The 21,458-nt window shown below is 49.2% G+C and overlaps 11 protein-coding genes across 11 annotated transcripts; 3 read left to right on the top strand and 8 right to left on the bottom strand.

Annotated features, from left to right (window-relative positions):
- Window positions 1–333: 333 nt before the first annotated feature.
- On the bottom strand, window positions 334–916 carry EJ05DRAFT_542555 (uncharacterized protein; the record flags this gene model as incomplete). The annotated part of the gene is made up of 2 exons (XM_033749728.1): window positions 334–842; window positions 880–916. The coding sequence occupies 2 exons, from the start codon at window positions 914–916 to the stop codon at window positions 334–336; spliced, it is 546 nt and encodes a 181-aa protein (XP_033595015.1).
- An 848-nt stretch (window positions 917–1,764) lies between these two features.
- EJ05DRAFT_481204 (uncharacterized protein) lies at window positions 1,765–2,737 on the top strand (the record flags this gene model as incomplete). The annotated part of the gene is made up of 2 exons (XM_033745022.1): window positions 1,765–2,078; window positions 2,137–2,737. Coding segments are annotated over exons 1-2 (740 nt in total), but the record flags the coding sequence as incomplete, so codon positions are not given.
- A 1,631-nt stretch (window positions 2,738–4,368) lies between these two features.
- EJ05DRAFT_505943 (uncharacterized protein) lies at window positions 4,369–4,804 on the bottom strand (the record flags this gene model as incomplete). Its single annotated transcript, XM_033747758.1, has 2 exons — window positions 4,369–4,459; window positions 4,509–4,804. The coding sequence occupies 2 exons, from the start codon at window positions 4,802–4,804 to the stop codon at window positions 4,369–4,371; spliced, it is 387 nt and encodes a 128-aa protein (XP_033595013.1).
- Window positions 4,805–6,868: 2,064 nt separating this feature from the next.
- On the bottom strand, window positions 6,869–7,895 carry EJ05DRAFT_490817 (uncharacterized protein; the record flags this gene model as incomplete). Its single annotated transcript, XM_033745923.1, has 2 exons — window positions 6,869–7,282; window positions 7,473–7,895. The coding sequence occupies 2 exons, from the start codon at window positions 7,893–7,895 to the stop codon at window positions 6,869–6,871; spliced, it is 837 nt and encodes a 278-aa protein (XP_033595012.1).
- Window positions 7,896–8,356: 461 nt separating this feature from the next.
- Window positions 8,357–9,023, top strand: EJ05DRAFT_481199 (uncharacterized protein). Its single transcript, XM_033745021.1, has 2 exons — window positions 8,357–8,421; window positions 8,469–9,023. Exons 1-2 carry the CDS (start codon window positions 8,392–8,394, stop codon window positions 8,883–8,885), a joined length of 447 nt encoding a protein of 148 aa, XP_033595011.1. The 5' UTR covers window positions 8,357–8,391; the 3' UTR covers window positions 8,886–9,023.
- A 1,587-nt stretch (window positions 9,024–10,610) lies between these two features.
- On the bottom strand, window positions 10,611–11,521 carry EJ05DRAFT_446556 (uncharacterized protein; the record flags this gene model as incomplete). Its single annotated transcript, XM_033742239.1, has 2 exons — window positions 10,611–11,161; window positions 11,233–11,521. The coding sequence occupies 2 exons, from the start codon at window positions 11,519–11,521 to the stop codon at window positions 10,611–10,613; spliced, it is 840 nt and encodes a 279-aa protein (XP_033595010.1).
- A 243-nt stretch (window positions 11,522–11,764) lies between these two features.
- On the bottom strand, window positions 11,765–13,940 carry EJ05DRAFT_533938 (uncharacterized protein; the record flags this gene model as incomplete). The annotated part of the gene is made up of 5 exons (XM_033749145.1): window positions 11,765–11,935; window positions 11,975–11,995; window positions 12,077–12,763; window positions 12,894–13,478; window positions 13,509–13,940. 5 exons carry the CDS (start codon window positions 13,938–13,940, stop codon window positions 11,765–11,767), a joined length of 1,896 nt encoding a protein of 631 aa, XP_033595009.1.
- Window positions 13,941–14,770: 830 nt separating this feature from the next.
- EJ05DRAFT_490812 (uncharacterized protein) lies at window positions 14,771–15,745 on the bottom strand (the record flags this gene model as incomplete). Its single annotated transcript, XM_033745922.1, has 4 exons — window positions 14,771–14,975; window positions 15,031–15,321; window positions 15,370–15,535; window positions 15,589–15,745. 4 exons carry the CDS (start codon window positions 15,743–15,745, stop codon window positions 14,771–14,773), a joined length of 819 nt encoding a protein of 272 aa, XP_033595008.1.
- A 686-nt stretch (window positions 15,746–16,431) lies between these two features.
- EJ05DRAFT_481196 (uncharacterized protein) lies at window positions 16,432–18,728 on the bottom strand (the record flags this gene model as incomplete). Its single annotated transcript, XM_033745020.1, has 5 exons — window positions 18,485–18,728; window positions 17,894–18,427; window positions 17,514–17,839; window positions 17,049–17,417; window positions 16,432–17,001 (listed from the first exon to the last, which is right to left on the bottom strand). Coding segments are annotated over exons 1-5 (1,988 nt in total), but the record flags the coding sequence as incomplete, so codon positions are not given.
- Window positions 18,729–19,439: 711 nt separating this feature from the next.
- On the bottom strand, window positions 19,440–19,815 carry EJ05DRAFT_481194 (uncharacterized protein). Its single transcript, XM_033745019.1, has one exon. The coding sequence runs from the start codon at window positions 19,663–19,665 to the stop codon at window positions 19,486–19,488; it is 180 nt and encodes a 59-aa protein (XP_033595006.1). The 5' UTR covers window positions 19,666–19,815; the 3' UTR covers window positions 19,440–19,485.
- A 315-nt stretch (window positions 19,816–20,130) lies between these two features.
- EJ05DRAFT_481193 (uncharacterized protein) lies at window positions 20,131–20,553 on the top strand. The gene is made up of 2 exons (XM_033745018.1): window positions 20,131–20,461; window positions 20,503–20,553. Exons 1-2 carry the CDS (start codon window positions 20,231–20,233, stop codon window positions 20,509–20,511), a joined length of 240 nt encoding a protein of 79 aa, XP_033595005.1. The 5' UTR covers window positions 20,131–20,230; the 3' UTR covers window positions 20,512–20,553.
- Window positions 20,554–21,458: the final 905 nt, after the last annotated feature.

Raw genomic sequence — 21,458 nt, 5'->3', positions numbered from 1 at the left:
AATTTGTCTTTCCTGGTGAACGTACGTCTTGATTCTTCCTTCTTGATACATTGACACAGGTCGTGTGACTGTAGATGCAAAGACGTGGGGCTGTTCATTCCACCAAATACACACTGAGTCTTCTTCGCGATTGATGGAGATGTTACAGCCTTTTCGGGCATGCAGATCCACTGCTGCAGGCGGAGATGTATAGTTTGCTCATGTCTCTCCCAGTCATACCTGCGCTTGAAGTCCTGCACACAGAAAGTGCACTGGAAGATGTGATCGGGAGAAGACGGCGTCCGGAGTAGCGATGCGGTAAGATCAGGCTGAATGCGCTGCGACGTCTTCAGTCTACGCTTTTTTGACACTCTTGGTACCTGCAGATGCTTTTGCTTGTCCTCGACAGAGCTTCCTCGCACGAGCATTAGCGAAATATACTTGTACTTGACGGACACTTAGATCGGTGAGCGCAGCAAGCTCTTGACTCTCCTGCCTAGTAAGATATGGGTCTGCGAGCCGCTGCGTGAATTGTTGAGCAAGGATAGCCTGCGCTTTGTGCGGAAAGTTCTTGCAATCTTTCGCAATCTTACAAGACTGATTCTCCTTTGTCGTGTCTCCCACAGGCGTCTGCCTTATTAGATATGAAGAATATTGAGGCTTTGAAGGGTTGGCAGTGGAGTACTCTATTCTTTCGAGTGACTGCGGCGCGGTCGAATGGACAGTCTCGCATGAGCCATACGCTAGAGATATATGATATCCATACCAGTGGTCGTGACTCCAGCATGAAGCGCTCTGTTGCGAGCATAGTTGCGTATTCATCTCCATTGGCCTAGTAGACCGGAGGGGAGGCTCCTGGGAGACTAAAAGCACATATACACTGTCCCAGTATAGGCTTACTTATCTGCAATGAGTCAAGAGGCTTTGGCAGAGCCATGGCTGAACAAAGCGGCACTATAGGAAAAGAGTATTATAGCTTAGCGGAATTTATGGCTCAGCATGGCCTAGCCGATTGGAGAGCGGCGATGACCTGGTGGATCTCATGGCTCAGTATCGTGGGTTTAACAGCTCAGTATCTAGACGGCTCCACTAACCCTGTAGATCCTGAAGCCTAGTATATCCTCTTGCGGTGTAGATGCACATTTCCGCACCCATCTCGTTCAAGATACACGAGGACTGTTCTTCCCGCGACTGAACAATACAGAGCTCTACGCAGACCTGATAGCCCTGGTGCCGGTCTTAAGGTTTGGGGTTGACACGGGAAACATGCACAGGTACCACCAAAACACGCGAGTTTCATAGGAGAATCTAGTAGAACGTGTCAGAGAAGCAAAGGGTACCCTAGTGGCCGATCAGATACTTGTTACCATCTTGCGAGCTTGCTTGAGACATGATGCTCGTGTAGCGCAATCGTTTCCCTAGGTGTGAATGGTGCAGAATGGTCCGCATTCCAGGCACAAATAATCACAATCGGGACTTAAAATGTCTGAGAAGGGCCCAGGCATCTTTACTGAGTCTTCTGTTATAGTGCATACTGGCGTCATTGTTTACTCGCCAAGGTCTTGGCAGTCTAGAATCCTGGACCAGTGCTGACCAGCTTAATTAGTAGATCTTGTCACAGTGCCGTAAAATAATGAAGACTCGCCTAGAAGTCGGTCCACCGGTTGCCTACTTACTGAGCCTTACAGAGACGCTTCCTGCGCGCCCTGTAGCTCTCATCACTGCAGGGATCAATCAACTTATACCTAGTACGATACATCAGCGAAATGGCACACAGCGTCGGCATGTGGGGCCTGCGCCTTTTCAGACTGCCTCTTCCGGACATCAGTATTTTCGAAACTTAGTATTTAAAGCACTTTTAGTTGTACTTACGCCCGGCAGAAATCTGGAGGGTACTGACTTTCTAGCGTCCGCCTTGACAGCAAGATGCAGTCGCAAACGCCTCTCGAACCATTGTCAGCGACTTCCCTAGGAGCAGAAACAGAGTGTGAAGTCCTCTCAGATGACCCCTATGCTATCTACATACCCCAGCAGCTCAATTATTCCGGGTTGCCTTCTAGGACTTCGAACGAGGTCTGTGGCTCCTACTACCCAGATATGTCAGTAGCCGAAGATCCATAGAACCCAGTATCGGACGCATCAGTTGACCTAGGGCAGCGATTGGACGGGTCAAATTAGCGGCAATCCAGCGACAAGCGTTCAATTCAATGTGGATTGGAATATGCCTTTGGCCAATTACCCGCCAGCGTCTCATTCAGTCGCAGTACAGACGCACCATCGACGGCAGAGAGCGACTACTAGCTACGTGTGCGAGATACCTGTGGAGACAAATACTGGCTGGTCGCAGTGTTCTAAGCAGTTTCGGAAGGAGAATCGCTATCTACGACACTTTGGGTCACACCTGGTGCCAAGTAGCAATAGTCTCTACCTGCCATGGCTTGTGCTTGACAACGACGAAATTCAGGAAATGGGTGATGCAGACATTGTGGCGTTTGTGGAGAGCCTTCGGTCGGACATGTTGAGCGCAAAGCAATGGAATAATTTTATTACTGCTGTTCAGAAAGCGAAGCCTACCGAGGAGGCTATGAAGATTATCGTGACGGTGTTTAGACACTGCGTTAGTAAAGACGAGAACACCCGTAAGAAGAAGAAAACGACAAGTTATCGATTTAGCACAGGCTATTACCTATGTAATGGAATCCACGAGCCCTTCGACGGCAATAAGTAGGATCTGCATTGGCCGGAGAAGTTATTCAACAATTTAATCTCAGTCCCCCCTCATCGCTCTTATTGTGATGACTCCAGAAATCGGAGAGAACGACGTGTTAGACACGACTTGTGAATTAAGTTAGAGGAGGAATAGACGAAGTGAGAAATGTGCCTCTGTACATGAAGCTCACTCCGCTCATCCGACGATCGTCGATTTCGTGTGGCATTGATTGACGGCACGATCATTTGAATTCCCGGAGGTCAATGATGCTTTGACTCACTCTGTTGGCCCTGTCCGCGTGCTCGGTACCAAAAGATCATCAATATGATCTCGCCTAACAGCAGGAAGAAGTGGGTGATGTACATGGTCTCCGCTGGAGCTAGGGCTCAAACTTACGTTGTGATTATGGCTAATAGTATTGTGAGACTATAGGGGAGACATAGTGCTGTGACACACTCCCAAGACCGGGAATGGAAGTCGTGGCCAAAATCTGCACAACTGTCACGCTACCAGGCTGCATAAACGACACTGGCTTGAGGCAGCCTACCCTAAGGCAAAGACTGTGCCACCTGGGGTGGTTTGGAATTCGAACAGTCCTGATGGCCACTGGGAAGTGGAGGAGGTTGTGGATTCCAGAGTGCAAGGCGTGGATATCGAGTATCAGGTTCAGACTTCGGCACATACAATCCGAATCCATGCAAGCTCAATCTGCTCAAATATTCTAGTAGAGAATACAAGCTCAATCTACGCCTTAAATATGATGGCCAAGACGGCACAATCTTATCCGATTAGTCAGATTGCCTGTGTTAGATTGAACATGTGGGGCGTGTATATATTAGTCGATTTTAGTAAGGTTCTAGAAGTAAGTTCCTCATATATACGTAACCCTATAACCTCAGGGAGGTTATGTACGCGGAGACGGGTAACTTAAGGCCCTATATATACTTTTATTTGTCGAATATATACCTAATAATAGCTGCCTAATTGGGTAATCTTATATAGTACAAGCGATTCAATTTAACATAAGCAATCTCAATCCCTTAGCATTTCCAAGCTCAATCCGTACTTTTAGGGTGACTAATCATACGATCCTAATCTAGGCCCTCGGATTGTATCCGATTGTATATGCCGAAGTCTGGGTACCGTTGTATTGCCTTCAGGCCGCGCGTGTGTGTGCGGGATCATTAGTCAAGGGCTGCCCTTGACTGAATGGATAGGGATCCTCCCGAAGTGTTCCCAGCATGTGTATCCGGGTCCATTAGAATTGGGGAAGGGGGAGGTGTGTGAGCATCCAGCTGGATACGTCTTTAGGGTACTCCTGAAGCCATCGTGATGTGTCAGATGTCTTCGTGGCGCGTATAGGCGTCCGTCGTTGGTCGTGGAGGTCGGGGCAGAGTGCAAGACTCGAGCTAGCAGAATGCAAGACCACTTTTTTTTAATTTCAGAACATACCTTAATATGAAAAGAAGAGAAGAAACGGTTCGGGACTGCTTTACTATCTGAGGACCTAAGAACAGCTCAGCCCGTTTTTGGTCCTTGCCGTGCTAAGTCTGTCCTACGCAGTATATCAGGCAGGTTGATACTTGCCCCGTTGTTCCTCGACCATCCCGCTAGTTGCCATGCAGACCACAGACGTGGACACTGGAGAACTTGCAGTCGTGACGGTGGCTTTCGGCATCTCATTTCAGGGTCATATAGGTCAAGGCACACTTCTTCTTTCTCAGATTACAGAACCTTCCTCGCCTACTCAAGTCCTGGTCACCGCCGGAGCTGGGAAGAATAAGCCCGTAGAGACCTCTTTCTTCTTAGACAGCCCAACTCCTGTGACTCTGCGGACTTGAACAAGAACTGTAGAAGCTGCTCCTTCTCATAAAAGTTCACAGCACTAGGGATGTGACCGCCGTCGTATTCATACTCAGATCGGCAATCAATGACCATTGATTTCCGGAGACTGTCGCTATATCTGTCATTCAGAGTCTCGATCAGAGTCTGACAGGTTATTCTTGGGAGGCTGTTAGAGTCCTTGGACGGCTTGAAGTGAGGCAATGCGAGGCCAGGGGAAATTTGGACATCCACGACGGGCTGCCTTGCGCCAGTTTTGGTATTCCTTTTCATGTTCATTCATGAAATTTGTAGGGCTCTTGGATGTGCTGGTATTGGGGAACTATGATCCTTCGGTTTACGGCGAGTTAGATCCCCTGGGCGCGACCTTGGATCTGCAGATTGAATGTAGTAAGAGTCCTTTTGGCACTTGATTATTCAATGAGATTACAACTGCGTACAGACCCTTCCTCACACAGGTGAGTGTCAAACAAGTAAATGGTTTCGATTTTTTGCAGACGAACTAATATGGCTGGCGCTCCCGACGGAAAGAGCTCAGTACCATGCAATCTAGAGAATTCCGCGCTCATGGGTGCTGAAGAATCTGAACAGAGCAAGGCGGCATTCTCCATAGGCTGCGAGTGTAATGACTTTCGTATTGCGGTAGATATAGCTTTCTACAGGAGTCTTCCATGCCAGACCTGTCGCGATGATCACAAGGCTCGCGAATCATGTTCCACAGTCGATGATGTGACTCCAAGCCATGGCGATTCTCATTCGATGATGCGATATCCGTCTCCGGGCCCAGCATCCCCGGGAATTGTTGAAGAGTTCCAATAAGAGTTCGTTACGTGAAGAGGTGTTGAGAATGGGGGTCGTGACTCTACTCTGTAACACGTACGAATAGGAAGTGTGATGGATATAAGCACCGCATAAGACCTCCTAAGATCGCGTGCCCTCGACCGAGTCGTAGAGCAAGGACGATGAGGAGCAACTTCACCCCTGAGCTTTCATTGAGCACCGATCCGGTCCATAAATGTTTGAGTTTCACAGGCCAGAATGCAGATTCAGAATCAATCATACAATGTTGGCCATGCGGCTGTCGAATTCTCTGATTAGACCATTTCTTACTCCGTCCATGGAGTCTGGGACCTAATGGTTGAGACTTGTTGGAGATCACGGTAAGTGACAGCTAAAAGGCAGCTAGAAGCCGTCAGCCCAGAATTAGCCAGGGTCAGCCGGGTAGGGGGCCGGCTATTACCTGGCAGGCTTGCGGGCCACTTGTCCCCTGAAGCCGCGATGAGCGCAGGGCCAGGTGCGGAATGGAAGAGGAGTACAGTAAGAGGAAGCTCTAGAAGAAGAGCCCGGCCCTGCTTGCGCTTGCGGAACAGGCAGCAACAGTGCCAGTGGTTGCTGCATGACAGGCTCGTCGCAGAAAGTATCCATTACGTATCAGATTCCCGCCAAATCGTGAGCTATTTCTGTCTGTTCCTATACCATGTGGCAATGAACAAATAGAACGGCCATAAAGATTAAGCTGCGAGTTTCGGTAGGTGACAGTATACGGACTGGAGGTTTGATTCTCGGGCCACTGGCAAGATGAGCTGCCAAACTGCTCACCTAGATACATAGTCAGTAGAGTATGAATCCGCCTCCGGTCTCGTCCACCACCTACTTGAAACAGAGAAGTGAAATGTTGACATGACGTCTATCAACCATGAAAGAATACCACTATGCTATGCTGTATTATAAGCGAAGGCCTAAGACGCTTTACAGTAAATTGTATCTACACCGTAGCAAGATATACTAGGCTCCAGGATTTACAGGGTTAGTGGAGCCGTCTAGATACTGAGCCGTTGGACCCATGATACTGAGCCATGAGATCCACCAAGTCATCGCCGCTCTCCAATCGTCTAAGCCATGCTGAGGCATAGATTCTGCTAAGCTATCTCGGGATCTGTATCTGAGCCAAACCATGTCAGTCGCCTTGGCTATACTAACAATACGACGACACGTACATGATGCTACTTAACCATGACGGACTTATGTAGACCAATGGAAACGAATACGCAAGTAACTTTCCGCACAAAGCGCAGGTTATCCTTGCTCAACGGTTCACGCAGCGGCTCGCAGACCCATATCTTACTAGGCAGGAGAGTGAAGAGCTTGCTGTGCGCCGTCATCACTGCAAGGTATAATGCAGTTTGTCAGCGAAATGCCACGCAGCGTTGGGCACGTGGAGCCTGCGCCCTTTCAATGTGGGAACGTCTGTAGAGTAAAGCATGACAAAGTTGATTTGACGGTCCTGTCTAGTCTAGCTAAGTAAGACCTGAGCAACACGCATGTACTCTGATCAACTTAATTTAGTCCGGGTTCCCATCCATTGCTCTCGCTCCGAGGCAAGTCTCTAGGCTGGCTCAGAGCATCTTCTGGTGTGACAAGCCGGTCGAAGTCGGCTAGGATCTGACGAAGGTTCTCTACCACGGCTTGAACCTCTGCTGCAAGGAATGATTTTGCCTGGCAGCTTGACCAGAAGCGGTCTCGCTCCCACTGCAACTCTTCTCTTAGCTGGAAGTTCTCAGACATCTTCCTCTCAATCATCTGTGCAAGTCTTGGTACCGGCAAATTCTTGTTTGTGTCTAGCCTACGCTTTCTAGGCTGCTTTGTTGTTGTTTCTACGGACGGAGGATCAGCCGGCTTGGGGTAAGAGATAGGCGGGAAAGTGGGTGGCTTCTTGGACCTGAACAATCCCATATCGGGTGAAGCGAACAGCTAATGCTAGAGATGAAATTTATGGCATAGAGATGTAGCACGAGTCCTACATATAACAGGTATGATGACTCGAATGGAAACGTTTGAAAATGGAATGCACAAAATCGGGACCGTGGACCGAATCAAGGCATTGCTATAGCTGCACTTGGATGTCACCATGAGTCTCTGAAGCTGGATCCTGGATTCTCACAGCGCGGATCATATCGCCCGCCATTCCCAATGCCCGCTGGAGCTCACTGTTCTGTCGTTGCAACTTGTCGTTTTCTCGTTCAAGTTGTGTCATCCGCGTCCCATCCTTCACGGTCATCGATGCTTGATCCGAATTCTCAGACAAGGCATAGTGAGAGAGAATCTCCGTATAGGCATCTCCTAGCTCGCGGTATAGGCTTTGGCATTTGCTGGCGATCTCGTTGCGGTCGTGCACAGCCTCCTGGCAAAGGACGTGAAGGCGTCGGTTCTCTCGGTCTACTTGCATTCGACTTCTTTTCTCTTCTTTTCGAATGGTGAGCAACTGGAGAATGGATGTACGACAATTTTGAATACATAGGCTTGCTTTGTAAAGCTCTACGCTGGCTCGAGTAATGGCCTCGTCGGGGTGCTCTCTTATCGACATCCTAGAGAACGACTTAAGCACTGTCGTATGGGTGATTCTGCGCGACTCACACTTCTCTGCTGTATTGATGCTGTAAATCCGTATCTAGAAACCGTGAATGCCCGGACAGGCAGGCTAGTCTTCTGCTGGTGGATCTGTGGGAGTGCCCGCTTTCTTGAACCCGAAACGAAGCCCTCACGGCACTTGCTATCCATGAACTGGAAACCAGGGCCGGCCTACTAAATAGCTGAAAGTCAACGCCCTTAGGAGGGCGCAGGGAGTTTATGCAAAGATGATCTTTGGCACCACGCATAATCCTGTAGACTTTTCAAGCAAGGAGGAGGTGAGTACGACTACTTGGCACGCTGCGACGTAGAGTCAGACGATAGAACCGCTGGAAAAGGTGGATGAGTCGAGGACGTATATAAATGAAGCACAAAGAACACATGATGAGATTCACGATACCAAACTCTTAGATTTATCCAGGCGGGACTGTCTACCAGTAGCTCTACAAACCATGCTGCCAGAATCAGAGGTGACAGACATGGTAAGCTAAAGATTGTGAAGAACGCTATGGAACTGATAACAGTGCAGCTCCATGATGCATTCATTCGTATCGATCGCGAGGTTCAGCAGAGCTGGCTTCCGGTTCGTACAACTTTGCAACACTTTTACAGCCAACTTCGCGATGCCACGGGTGAACTAGTTTCTCAAGTAGCGCAGCTTCAAGAGGCAAATGCTGCGCTCGCCAGGAACAATGAGAGTTTGCTTAGGGAGATAGAAACGCTCCATCTCACGATCGACCCGGACTATCTTGCACAGGCTTCCGAGACTCAATCGTCGCCTACATCAACTGTGGGGTTGGAGAGGGTGGGACCTACCCTGCGTCCTCGAAACGGACGAAACCGCCCCCGCCAAGTTTTACCAAAAATTCCGGAAGTCGGGCCGGGAGAGCCTGTAAAAGCTACCGAAAGCCTTGAGCAGAGTAATGTTAGTCTTAGAAGACCATGAAGCATGGGACTTGACGACCCCCTGCCCATCGAGAAACCCGTGCGACGGGATGCGAAAATAGTTCTTGGTACATTGGAATAAACTCAACAATGCCTGAAAACTTAAGAGATTCTCGGAATAGAGTCTCTAGAATCTGAACCTATCCTACTGTATACTAAGGTGTATGTTTTTAGAATATATATACCTACGTCATGAGAACCAATTTACGCAGAGTAACAATGATCGAAGCTTCACGTGACAAAGGCTTTCAGCCGTCAGGCCTTATAGGGACGCGCTCCACATACAAGCCTTGTGGTCGCGCCATGGCATTTTTGGACTGGACTGACGCCTTCAGCCTGGGCAATCGCCGCGTCCTTCAGTAATCCTAAATTTAGGCGATGCAAGGGATGGAGTACAGTACAGTAGGTCCAAAAATGACCTGTTGACCTTGATTCCAGGTTCCTGTTTTCAGACGCAGAGGTCGCTTTTCACACCACAGCATGTACGAATGTGACTCAGAGTCCCAAACCGGACTGTCGGGTTACTGTAACAGCCCTCAACCAATCGAATATTACGTTTGCAGGTCGTTCAAGTGTGACTGCCAGAAACGGCGGTTTCTCAGGGTCTCTGGCTCCCCCGCTTGCCGCTGCGCGTCCGAGCCCATCGCTTCTCCTCCTTCATGCTGTCTTTCTGCACTCACACAGCTAACGTGATAGCACGGTGTATGCTCTCTCCAGCAGAATGCTAGCATGGACCGAGCAAGTCAAGTGCTATCCGAAGGTCTTCCTAACGTGCCTAGAACATATACTGCTCTGGCTGAGCATGGCAAAGTCTCTCTTAGTCTCCACTATCGCGTAATAGGGAGACGCTCGAAGGAACAGAGAGCCTGTAGCCAGCAGTAGCTCCACACGTTCGAAAAGAAAGCACCGGTGAATTTACTAAGTTACTAAATATTTCTGATCTAGGTAGTCCAGCGCGAATCAAGTTCTCGCCACCGCTCACCTTCAGTATTGCCCAGCGGGACACCGCGAACCGACCCATCAAACCTCCAGGAAAGAACTGGGCTCGGGCCTTCGAGAAGCGACATCCAGAGCTCCAAGCGAGAAAGAGTCCGAGCGATCGACTGCAATCGCAATGAGGACAATATATGACAAGATCGTACACTGGTTCGAGATAATCGAGAACGTGCTGCAAGACCCAGATGTCTTGCCCGTCAGCTATTCCACAGATATATGTCTCATAAACGGTTAGACGATGCGAGATGGACAATACACCCTTTCAGGATACTGTGTTCACTTTGTAAGTTAGAACATCCAGTTTGAAGATATCGCTATTGATTTACCTGGGGCTTTCAGCTCCCATACTGGCGACAACTACGCAGAGATGACTATCTAGACGTTCAAGAAGTTCAATATCCTTGACAAAGAAAAAGGACGGTGGGTCACGCATTTCATTGATCGTACCAATGATTTCAATCACCTTAACGTTCCCCTTCAGATCCACCAAGATGTTTCAGTGCGAAAGCAATTGCACGCCGACGTCGGCAGCTAATGGAATGCTTTCTGGTCACTCATCCAAATCCAGATTGCTTTTACTGACTGAATTGGACACTGCACGATTGAAGTCTTGACAGCTTTTTATACAGACAAATCGCCTGCTTACCACATATAATATAACTGTACAACGGCACGTATAGCCTCACCTATCCACGTGCTAGTTGTGCCCGCGAAACGGACTTTTATCATATCAATGTCTTTTATTCTCATAGAATAATCGCAACAAGTTTGCACCAAGATGTCCCTCTTCACACAAGATAGAGTAGAACGATTCAAAGCGTCCAATCTTGGTGAAATGTGCACCGTGATACAACGCCACCATATCCTGCAGCTCAGGATAATCCTCACTAAACGCAAATCGAGTTAACGCTAGAATATCTTGGTAACGTCTTTGGTCCAGGGTAAAGACTGCGAGAGTCTTATGCAGCTTTTGAAGACTGAGACTGATAAGACTGTCCACCATCTTCTCTTTGGCGAATGCGTAGAGCCGCGCGTGGGCAAGGAAGACGTGCTCTGCTTTTTCTGCTCCGGCACTATGAGGAGCAACACGAAATGATTGGCGATAATCCTCGTACGGGGTAGTGGCACAATATGCTCGTCTCTCAAAATCTGGTCTTCTGACATGAAAGTCCTGCTCTCCAACCACTGGTTGATAGAGAGCAGCGGTCGGCTCATCCGCGTACTTCGTCGTTCTCTTCCCCTTGCTCACCGTTGACGCAGAGGTATATACCAGGAATTCCGCTGTGAATTCGGTCCCCCCCGGTGTGCTTCATCCTGTACCTCATTCATTGCTTCTGCAACCATATCCACACGCGTGGTTTGTAGCTCTTCGGTCCAGTCATCGTCGACGACATATGGTGGTGCTGCATAATCGCCAGTATACGCGAATGTGCAGAAGCGACTAAAGTCATCCGGTTTGATTTGTGGCAGAAGGACCGTTTTCTCCTCAGCCTCCTTGAATGCCGAATCATCGCCAAGAAGTCTTTTAAAATAGTCGGACAACGGAGCAAGGACACCATGATGTACGACCATGGGGACCTCTTCTTTGCCGACAAGAAATGTGGTAGGGTTCGACGTGAACACGTCTGAGCGATGAGCCATCTTGGAAGCTAGTAAGGAACTGTCGATTCTGACCAGATAGCTTCGAATGGGACTTCCCGATGAATACGGCAAATGTGGAGTCTGATCTAGAGAGTCTCTGATGGAATCAACTGAGAACGGATTTTTGCTCCTGCGGCGAGATTCGAGCAGAGTCACAAGCTGTTATATTTATAGAAGGCTGACCATGCATGCCAGCGTGTCAGAATGTGCGTCGCCCGCTTACTCCTGAATAAACTGACAAAATCATCCAGATGACCCTCGCATGACTCGCCGTAGAATAGCGTTCCCTTCCGTTAAGTTATCCATACGGTCAACAAAAAATTCCCTCTGTCGTTTGACCGATGTTGGTTCAGATGCCAGCTCCTGAAGTTCCCCTGCGTTGAGGCCGCTGATCGTCATAGGCGAGAAAATATTCTTCACCCCACGAACGATATGACGTTCTATAACCTATACGGTTAAGTTTGCGACGAATTGCTTTTTTAATACCCGAGAGTGGAATAACATGTGAGTATACACGCGCAATGGCAATACAGAGCTTTACAGAGCTTTACAGACCTTGTAGATGGCGATAACTCCATCGATCGCTTCTTCGCATGCATGACTATCCATGTCCATGCTTTTAGCCCGGAGAAAATTCTCGAAGACATTGGCGATATCTACTTTTGTCGATGTATGGTGCGATTGGCATTCAGGCAATCTTTTGTGTTCTGATGCCTTGTCAATGCTTGCAGCCAGAAGTTTACGATCTCGTTCCAGTCTCCGCTTATAGATCGTGTCCGTATAGTAATGATTGTAATTCATTGGAAAGCCTTTGAGATCTTCGATGAGCAGGTCGAGTTCCTTCCTTGAGTTATCCATCATTTGTTTCAGGGATTCCTCAAAATGCGATGCCCAGAGGCGACTGCGTACATCCACTGGGCACATATGCTGAAGCAAGTCCGATAGAAATGTTCGGCAGATTTCCGAGATGTCCTCCGTGTGTGTAAGGGCCATATTACTCCATTTTCTTGACTGATCCCAGAAAAGCTCTCCGATGACCAGGGGGTTGAAATTACCTTGCAGTTCTCGACCCCCATTCCTTTCAACAAGCCTTTTCACCCATTCTAGCGCCTGCGCCCTAGAGAGTGGGACAACATCTCCAGAGTCAGAAGCTGGGGGAAGTTGTCCATAGTCTGACTCGATGTCATCGTTGGAAATGTCCATGTCGTACGTATGTCCTTTCTGATCCATCCAATTCGAGAACTATGTTCGATTTCTGAATCAGAGCCCGTAGCCTACGTACTCAGGGCTCCGATTTGGAAGTGAACTCATCGCTGATTGGGCCATCAAAATATATGCCCTCATAATGTCCTTTGTTTGTGGCTAAGCAGACTTGATGGAAGTCAAGGCTAAGTCGCATCAGGTATGCTCTGCATTGTGCAGGCGTTGCTCTCTGCTGCCCAAGCAAAACTAATCTATACTTTGATTCTTTTAGAGCCACTTGTAGATCATTGTAAAGCCTCGGAAGCTCTTGCTTGACGTGTTTGAATAGAAGCTGACTCAAACGGTCCCTCAGTGCGTTGACACCCACTGTCTCTTTTTCCAAGCTCTTGGAATTCGAGCTCCGGAAAATGGATGGTTCAGACGCGTTTCGCTCCACGAAACTACAATCTCCCTCCTCAAAACTCCTGTTCTTGATCACGTGCAATCCAAGCTTGAAGAAAATGTCTTCGTTTCGTGCCAATCTAATGTAAGCCATCTCACCACCCGAGCCACTTGAGAGACTGTCGGGTTTGGTGATAATGTCTAGGGTCCGCTCCCCTTCTGGATCAACTTTCCTGACCTTTGTCAGAATTCCTTGATTTGCGTAGTCATTCGTAGCGGATACAACCGCTAAACAGATCGTTCGTGTCTGCGATATGTAATGATCGGTGATTTCTTTGACAAGCTCGATATCCGCGTTGGTAACTCCCTTTTTCTCGTTTTGAATGAGTCATGGAAGATCCACCATTGTAAGTTGGGGCCTGGAGGGACCTTCAATCTCGATACTCAGGACATCCCGGGCGAATGCAGGCGAGGATACTTGTGTGGTAGTAATCCCCATGACTTGCATAGTATTGTCTATGAGACCTGGTAATTGTTGTGCGGCGTCAGGGATTACTTTGACGGTAAGAGACTCCTGTGCGGAGCGACGCATGATTATTTCCGTTGCAAATCGTGTACATAACTCATCATTACGTGGGACAGGTATCTCGGTGAGAGCTTCAAGAACCGAACTTTTTCCGGCAGACTGGTCGCCACAGACAACCAGCTGAGGTAACGCAAGGATACTATCAAGGCCGCATTTGCGGACTTGGGTCACAGTATCAAGGACTCGCCTCTGTTCATCGCTTTGTAAACCCTCGAGGGATTCCGTAGAATTAAGGTCCAAATTTCCCATTTGAGCTACAGTCTGTGTTAAATGTGTTAGTGAAGAGTAAATGTGGCTTTCTTCTATGGAAAGACTTCTCTAGTTGTAATAGAGATATAGATGAAGATCTTTAGGTTTAAAATTAGCCTATCTTTAATACTAGGCGCAGGTCGTCATAGCTAGCTCTTGAATTTAGGTCGTGGAATACTATTATTATTATAGTCACACACAACTTCACAGTTCGATTAAAATATTCGATCCTGAGACGTCATATGTCATGGTTTACGCGAAGTCACTCAATCGTCTCCGTCCGTGGTAGGGTCATTTATCCTACTCCATCCTCTAATAAGCCGGAGTTTGCGCATCATAGGCAGACATGAAACCAAACGAATGCGGCTCGCAGCCACGGAATGTACGCTCGTCTAAGAGTCTACAATCCGCTGGTATCCCAGGAGTCACCTTATCCTACCAATCCAGATGCGTTAGACTAATAGATTCACGCTTCTTGTATTTACTAACTTCAAAGACTATCGTAGATCACGAGAACTGTCATGGGAATCGACGCCGGGTTCGATATAGCCCCACCGCTATCCTAAGCACCGGTCGACGCTTTTAGATGTAACCATTTCATTAATTACAAGTTTCGACACTCGCGGTAGGGCCTGAAACCCTAACGCTATTGAGCAGCTCGAGAGTCCACTGTTCAAGATGAAAACTATTTCTCTTAATTGACATTAATATTTAAAAAAGTTAAGGCTGGCGATTGCGGGGTGGCGCAAAATGGCACGACCCGTTCCGTTATTGATTAGTCAGTCCATGACAGCCAAATTCATGCAAATCTCCGTTAAGCTCTCGGCTCTCTAATCTCGCGGCCTCGGCGTCCTCCTTGCTCTCTTCGCCGTCAGCTCCTTCTCGAGTGAGTCTGCATCCGGTCTACTTCGCTTTAGACGTGCTACTGCGACGGTATCCGAGTCAGCGCACGCATAAGCTGCTTCGGATGTTTCCAGAGGCTCAGATACGCTCTTCTTGGTGCTGGCCTGCCTTGCTCTCTTCGCGGTCGGCTGCCTCTTGAGTGGGTTAGAGCCCTGTCTACTCCGCTTCTGGCGTACTGTCACTTTACCCGAATATTGTGCCACACGTGGTTGCGGGACGCCCGATTAGAGTCTCCGGGAGATCGTCCTTCGCGTAGAGCCATCGCACTTCAACAAAATCCGACGCCGATGCGGTGCGTTCGGACGTGCTTAACACACTGAACCCAGACACCTGCCCATACCAGAGGCCACCCAACGCCGGCAGCTTGACTGGAATGATATCGCCGCCGCGTAGCTCGGTCTGATTGCGCTGACAGTACACTCCAGTCGGCGGCCTTGTCGCAAACTCTGGCTGCGGTTCGAAAACAAGATTCCCACATCTAGGGCCTAGTAAGCACTAAGAGTAAAGAAGAAGATAGGCAGCTCACGAATAGGTAAGTCGCACTTCATCCCCCAGCGACATGCGCTTCTTCGTTTGTATAACTGGTATCCATTGGCGGGAATTAGCTCTACATTGCAAGAAAGAGGCATTAGGCTTCGTGCTGTGATTCATGTGAAACGCAGGAGTCCCTGAAACGCCCTGAATGCAATGTGCTACCAGATCAGATCAGTCTCATTAATCGAGCCTCCAAAGGTGTAGACTATACATGTACTCATTTCTAGCAGGGTGACCGTCCCTGGCTCGTCGCTGATCGGGCGAAGGTAGCCCTCGTATTCGGCAAGAATCGTACCAGCAGGAACCGGCTGGAGAGCGAAGCATCCGAACCCGTGTTTAGATAGCCCGACAAAGAGTATGTACGGCATTGGGTGGAAGATCGCACATCTTCCGTCGCATGCACATGCTGTTGTGCATTGCGATGAGTCGGACGAGCACGAGCAGGCCTCCCACACGCATTCGCCCTCGCACTTGCATCCCCCCCTCTGGCGAGGACAGTTCCCAGCGCAGCGACAAGAGGCTTCGCATGTCGTCTTGTTTATAGCGCACACGCAGCTGGTGCAGGCGCCGCTATGGTTGCATGGCTCCCACGACTTATATTTCTTAGGCGCTCTATAACCGGCATATGCGGCTTGTTTATGTTTTCGATTGAACACAGGAGCACTTACTGGTCGACCAGGCATCTTACGTCGGTATGGTGTGGTAGGAGGGAGAAGGTCATGAAAGTAGGTGGAGGAGAGCGCGCAAGCGTCTGGCAAAGTCGAGAACTGGCTGTTCGTCACGTGCTGTACTGCAGCCCCTGAGAACGACCAGAGTCACAGCCTGCACGGCGCATATCTCCATCAGGATTCTCAAGCATGAATTTCATAATTTAATAGGCATATCTCATTTCGTTAGGCCAACACGCAGTCCGAAATTTTATCTGTGTGAGTGTTAAGCAAAGCAAATCTTCCAGCTCTCCCAGATTCCAGGACTATAAAGCCGGGTGTATCACATCATTTCGCACCATCCCTCCCCTTCAGGCTCACGCTCTTATACAGCGATAGCATGCATCCCCATGTTTTCTACCTCGCCAACCATGTCAAGATTCTCACTCTCGCTGATAGCCAACAACTTGACCAACGCTTCGTCCTGAGGAGCGCGGAACGACACAGCAATGTCTTTGCTCTCCAGCCTGCAAGCTTCCTCCACGCCGTCGAAGGTGCCCTGTGCTTCGGATGGGATTTGCTGGCCGACGGACTGTGCTACGACCAGCAGGCCGCCGAGGATTAACTTGACACAAGTTAGACCTGATTTGAGCAGGCGGAGATTGCAGACGGCTCGGGTGAAAAGATTCTGTGCAACGGGGATGTGAAGGAGGGAGATCAGAGTCGCGGCGCAGTTGTACGGTGCGGCGAGGAAAAAAGATGTGAAGGGGTGGATGTTGTATGGCCAGCGCTTCTCGAGCGTCTCCATTAGTTTGACGTCGATGGCGGCATGTTTGAGGATGAACGACTGTGCTGTGGACCCGTACCCTAGCGGGCCTCTCATCGAGCCTGGAGGCAGTGAGGGTTCGAAGCCTGTATCAGGGTGGACGTTGTATAACGGACGGAGGATGTTGTAGGCGACGATGTTCACAAAGAAGCTAGGGAATGTTAATAGGCTGTTGTAGTAATGCAGGTGCTCGCTTACCCCAAGACGAAAGTTTGCGGGGTGACTTCAGCGTCGTGTCTGAGCCAGCTTAGCCAGGACCTTTCAAGATCTGTGAGCCGGCGGTAGAGATCCTTACGGATGTCGATATCTACAGCATCACCACTTGGGCACTCGCGGGTGGTGTGGTTGTAGCATACGACCTCATTCATGATGATTGAGACCTCGCATAGTGCATATTGTGCGCCTCGTACCACGGGCGGTTGTGAACTCTTGGGAGAAAATGGGGAGCCCAGGAAGTCAAATTCCTCGACCTCCGTTTTTGAAGATGTAAGAGGAGGCTCTCGAAAGTAGGGAGGAATTGGTGGTGCCGGAAATAGGGTGGGCTTCAGGTACAGCGATGCAGCAAGACTATTTCGGAATGATGTTAACATGTCTTCAATACCAGAAACCGTAACAACATATTTATTGTGATGGATCGGGTACGGCATAGTAGCTTTGACATACCTTTCGACATTACAGACTGCCCACAGGGTTCGTGATATAGCCTGCTTTCGCCTGAAATGTGATGGTACGTCGTCTCTTAAGCTTCTGTATACCTTTGTGAGGTTGAGACGGCTTAACATGTCGATCGCAGCAAGTCGATAGAACGAGCCTGCCCGATCTACTCCTGAGATAGATGCGTGCTGAAAAAGGCAATACAGTCCGTGGATGGTAGGAAGCGAAGCCCGTCCGCACTGAAGCTCCAAGTGCTCCTTCGCAGCGGCGAGGAATCGTTCGCTTAGCTCCCATGTGCTTTCAGACGTTGCGTCTGCGGCAGGCTTGTCCATGGACTTGAAGGCCTTGTGGACACTTCTCATTCTATGAGCTCGTGCGATGCAACTGATGGCTTTGGCAGCACAGATGGCGTTGACGAGGAACGGAGAGCAAAATGTCGCACGCTCTGGATCGCTTGCTTTCATGTCTGCTACGAAAAGATCTAGTGTGATATACGAAAACAGTGTCGTGTCTTCCCAAGCGAACCAGGCAGTGATCAGCTCCGAGACCACTTCGTCGGTCGCCACACTTGTCCACGGCTGGGCAGGGACCTGGGTCGCACTCTTGATGACTTTCTCGTCAGCCTTATCAGAGTCCTGGCTCGGCGTGTCGGACCAAGCGAGAGGCAGTTTATGTTGTCGAAGCTTCTCGATAACGCTGACAGGATCGTCGTGGGATCTGATCATATTGAGTATTGCTTTTGCTTCATCTTCACTCTTCGTCTTCAGGAGTAATACAAGCTCTCTCAAGTCGGCGTTCTCACGCTTCAGATCATCTTTAAAGTTCTTCAAGGCGACTTGACGAGAAACACCGGCTCGCAACTCATACTGACAACCGGTGTTCTTCTTCTGGCATCTTGTACACACTGGCCGAATTCCATCGCACTAGCACCCGCCTCACATATTAGAGGCGTCCGTCGTCAAAGCTCGATGGAAACATACCCGCAACTTCCTGGCTTTACAGGGGCCGCACGCCATAGAGTTTCCTATCCTCTTGGGCGGTGCAGACGAGAGTCGAATGCTGGGACCTCGACTTCCATGACCCCCCAAAGCCGGGAGCAATCGAGGGAGGAGTGGAGTAGAAGCATCCTCGCCACCACAGCCATCATCGATTGAGCCACGGGAGCTCATATCGTGTTGCGAAGTCTTGCTAGTGATTTTGACGAGTAGATGAGGGATGCTTAGACAGGTCTAAAGGTAACGAATATTTTTGGTACAATCCATGCGTGAGTATCCTTCACTATTACATAAGATATCAAACACACGATATGGAACACCTAACATGAGAGCTTAGAATGGGACCCCAGGTCTCGTTCCGACTCCCACCCCTGCGCAATCACACTGTGATTGCTTGCGCTTGTACTCCAATGTCGACCTCCTATTCAGATTTCCAGAATGGTTCGATCTGTAACGCCGGTACATTGGTCTTGACCCCTGATAGACTTCCTCACAGGGCGCACGCAGCATATTATTGCCCGCTGGTGTGCGACAACGCGGCACGGACAGGCTATTGATCTGATTTGGTCATATACGGGATCAAAAGCAAGTCCTCCCGCTCGAGGAGGGTCCCGGAACCTTACCCTCCTTCCCAAATTCCTGGGCCCGATTGCTATGTATACAGATAGCACGAAGGCAGTAGAAACTTGTCGCTGTAGTATTCATACATGTTCTGCTTCTGAGGCGCGGTCATGCTCCCTCCAACTAACATGTGGGTCGAAAAGGATTATCTAAGCTATATATGGTGTAGTGCGATATGATCCTGCGATCGTACAGACATGCTAGCCCGGGGTAAAGCCGCTCTTGGCAACAGTATGTTGCCAAGAGCGGCTTTACAAACAAGGGAACCGGAAGGAGTGTCTTCCTCACAGTATTGTTGCCAGGACACTCCTTGCCGGACCAGCACTCCGATTGCCCAGTGGAGCAGGGATCCTGTAGACTGTCCATCAGCTACGCCCCGCGCCAGAGCATGCCTGAAACCACGCTGTGGTCTTGACCCTTGATAGACTCGCAGACTGGCGGCTGGTGTGCGACGAAGCAGCACTGGCACTACTGATCGTCGTATACGGGATCAAAAGTGAGTCCTCCTGCCTCCCAACCTGGCATTCCGACTCAAGATATGTCATTTTCGACCAGAGAATCCCAGCGTGGGTGGGGATCGGAACCCAACATCCATGCTGGTCTCGTTGGATGGATTGCTTCGATGTATGGGACCTGGAAGCGCTCTACATCAAGATATCAAGGCTGCGTCAATACCACTAGGAGCATAAGCCGAGGCGGCTGGCTCAAAGTTATGCTACTGCTCATCAATGGATAGTTTCATCGATCCCTGTGTTTGGTCCTTGCTCGGCACGGCAATAAAAGATTATCACCTGTGACGATTTCCGATGACGACCTGTAGTCAGATGTTGGATATGCAATCGCTTCGACCGTGTCATGCATCATGGACCGTACCCGGACCTGGAGCTATATAAGCCACCCACCGATTAGTATACCGCCATTTCGGTGCCTTCTTGAATCCAACATGTCTCTCCAGCCGCTACACATTATCTCGATCAAGAGAAATACAATGCGGCGCTTGTCATCCTTACAGTCCTCTTTGAATGTAACTAGTGAATTGACGAGATAAAGCAGTGTGCGAAGCACAACCAACAAACCGCACTGTTTCTAGTCACGCCTGGTCCAATCAATATGACATTGAAGCCAGTTCAGGAGACGAGGAGCCAGGAAAGACTACTCCGAAAACGCCTTCAGAAGGTCGGCCCGGGATACGATACTTGCCACACAATACCGGGCCTAATTGTTGGCTATCCCAACTTTTTTTTTCGTACGAGCGGCCGCGTCACCAAGGCATTTGGTGAACTTACATGCGTAGTGCCAATTATGTATACCTTCACTTCAAACAAGAGCCCACCCATGAGAGTGTCTTTCAAGTAGGCGAAGGCGTTCCTATACACTTTGAGTTAAGCTAGGTAATAATAATCCGCTCTAATGTAAATTTCGAAGATATACGGGGTCTTTATGTTTTGGGTTTGTCGTTGACCATGAACCTATTCACGAGCTCCGGAGTATAACTCATTATCCCCCATCACTGGAAAGAAGGCAACTGCTGTGGAGGACGAGACAGTAGTGCTGCATATCTGTTGCATGAACCAGGGGGTGAGGGTAAATGCAGGTACCTTGATCATACGGCTAAACCGTGGCCCTGACCGCAAAAACGGATTTTTGCGGTCGGGGCCACGGTTTAGCCGTATGTTGGGCTACTTGCCTGTAGATTGATGCACTAAGTATGCAAGCCCCCAGTATCGTGAGACTGCCCTTCATGGAGCTCCTCATAGCACGTGGAATTGTCCTACATTATTACTTGGCGAAATGGTATACAGATGCCTTGGGCTATCCTTAATAAAGGATTTAATATAGATGTTAATTATCAGGTAGGCCCAACCACACATCTTTGAAATGTAACCCCTGCTGGTGGGAGAGCCATGTTATTGTCATTTTAGAGAAGAATAGCATGAAATTTCCTAGTAGCGCAATTCGAACAGTAAAGAAATAGAAACGCGTTGCTAGGTCCCGACCCCTGTGTCTACTTTTGTTTTTCACGGACCAGTGAGCAACCCACGCCCAACACTACGAAGATATCTTGCCTGTTCTGTATCACCTCTGCTATTAGCGCCGTAGCTTTGAGTTGGTATACTCTGAACGACCGTCAGAAGCACCCCCATAACGATCCTTTTCAAAATTTAACGATTCTCGCGTGGCCCCTTTGACTTACGGGCTCATCTGGCGCTTTCTGCGAAGTAGCTTCCCCATATTACTCGCCCCGAAATATATAACTTCGTATGTCTCTGACCGGTCAACACACCGTCATTTGGTTGCCTTCTTCACCACTCGATATGTTTGACACAGCCAAACCTAT

This window comes from Pseudovirgaria hyperparasitica (assembly GCF_010093815.1).
Source record: "Pseudovirgaria hyperparasitica strain CBS 121739 unplaced genomic scaffold EJ05scaffold_45, whole genome shotgun sequence".
NCBI classification, from domain to species: Eukaryota; Fungi; Ascomycota; class Dothideomycetes; order Acrospermales; family Acrospermaceae; genus Pseudovirgaria; species Pseudovirgaria hyperparasitica.
The sequence above is the reverse complement of the archived record's forward strand: the minus strand, read 5'-3'. Positions and strand labels throughout refer to the sequence as shown.

Bases quoted from the DNA above. Each gene is read 5' to 3' on its own strand.
- EJ05DRAFT_481199 (XM_033745021.1), top strand. From the start codon at position 8,392: ATGCTGCCAGAATCAGAGGTGACAGACATG. The intron at 8,422-8,468 runs GTAAGCTAAAGA...ATAACAGTGCAG, and splicing joins AATCAGAGGTGACAGACATG to CTCCATGATGCATTCATTCG.
- EJ05DRAFT_481193 (XM_033745018.1), top strand. From the start codon at position 20,231: ATGACATTGAAGCCAGTTCAGGAGACGAGGAGCCAGGAAAGACTACTC.
- EJ05DRAFT_481194 (XM_033745019.1), bottom strand. From the start codon at position 19,665: ATGACATATCTTGAGTCGGAATGCCAGGTTGGGAGGCAGGAGGACTCA.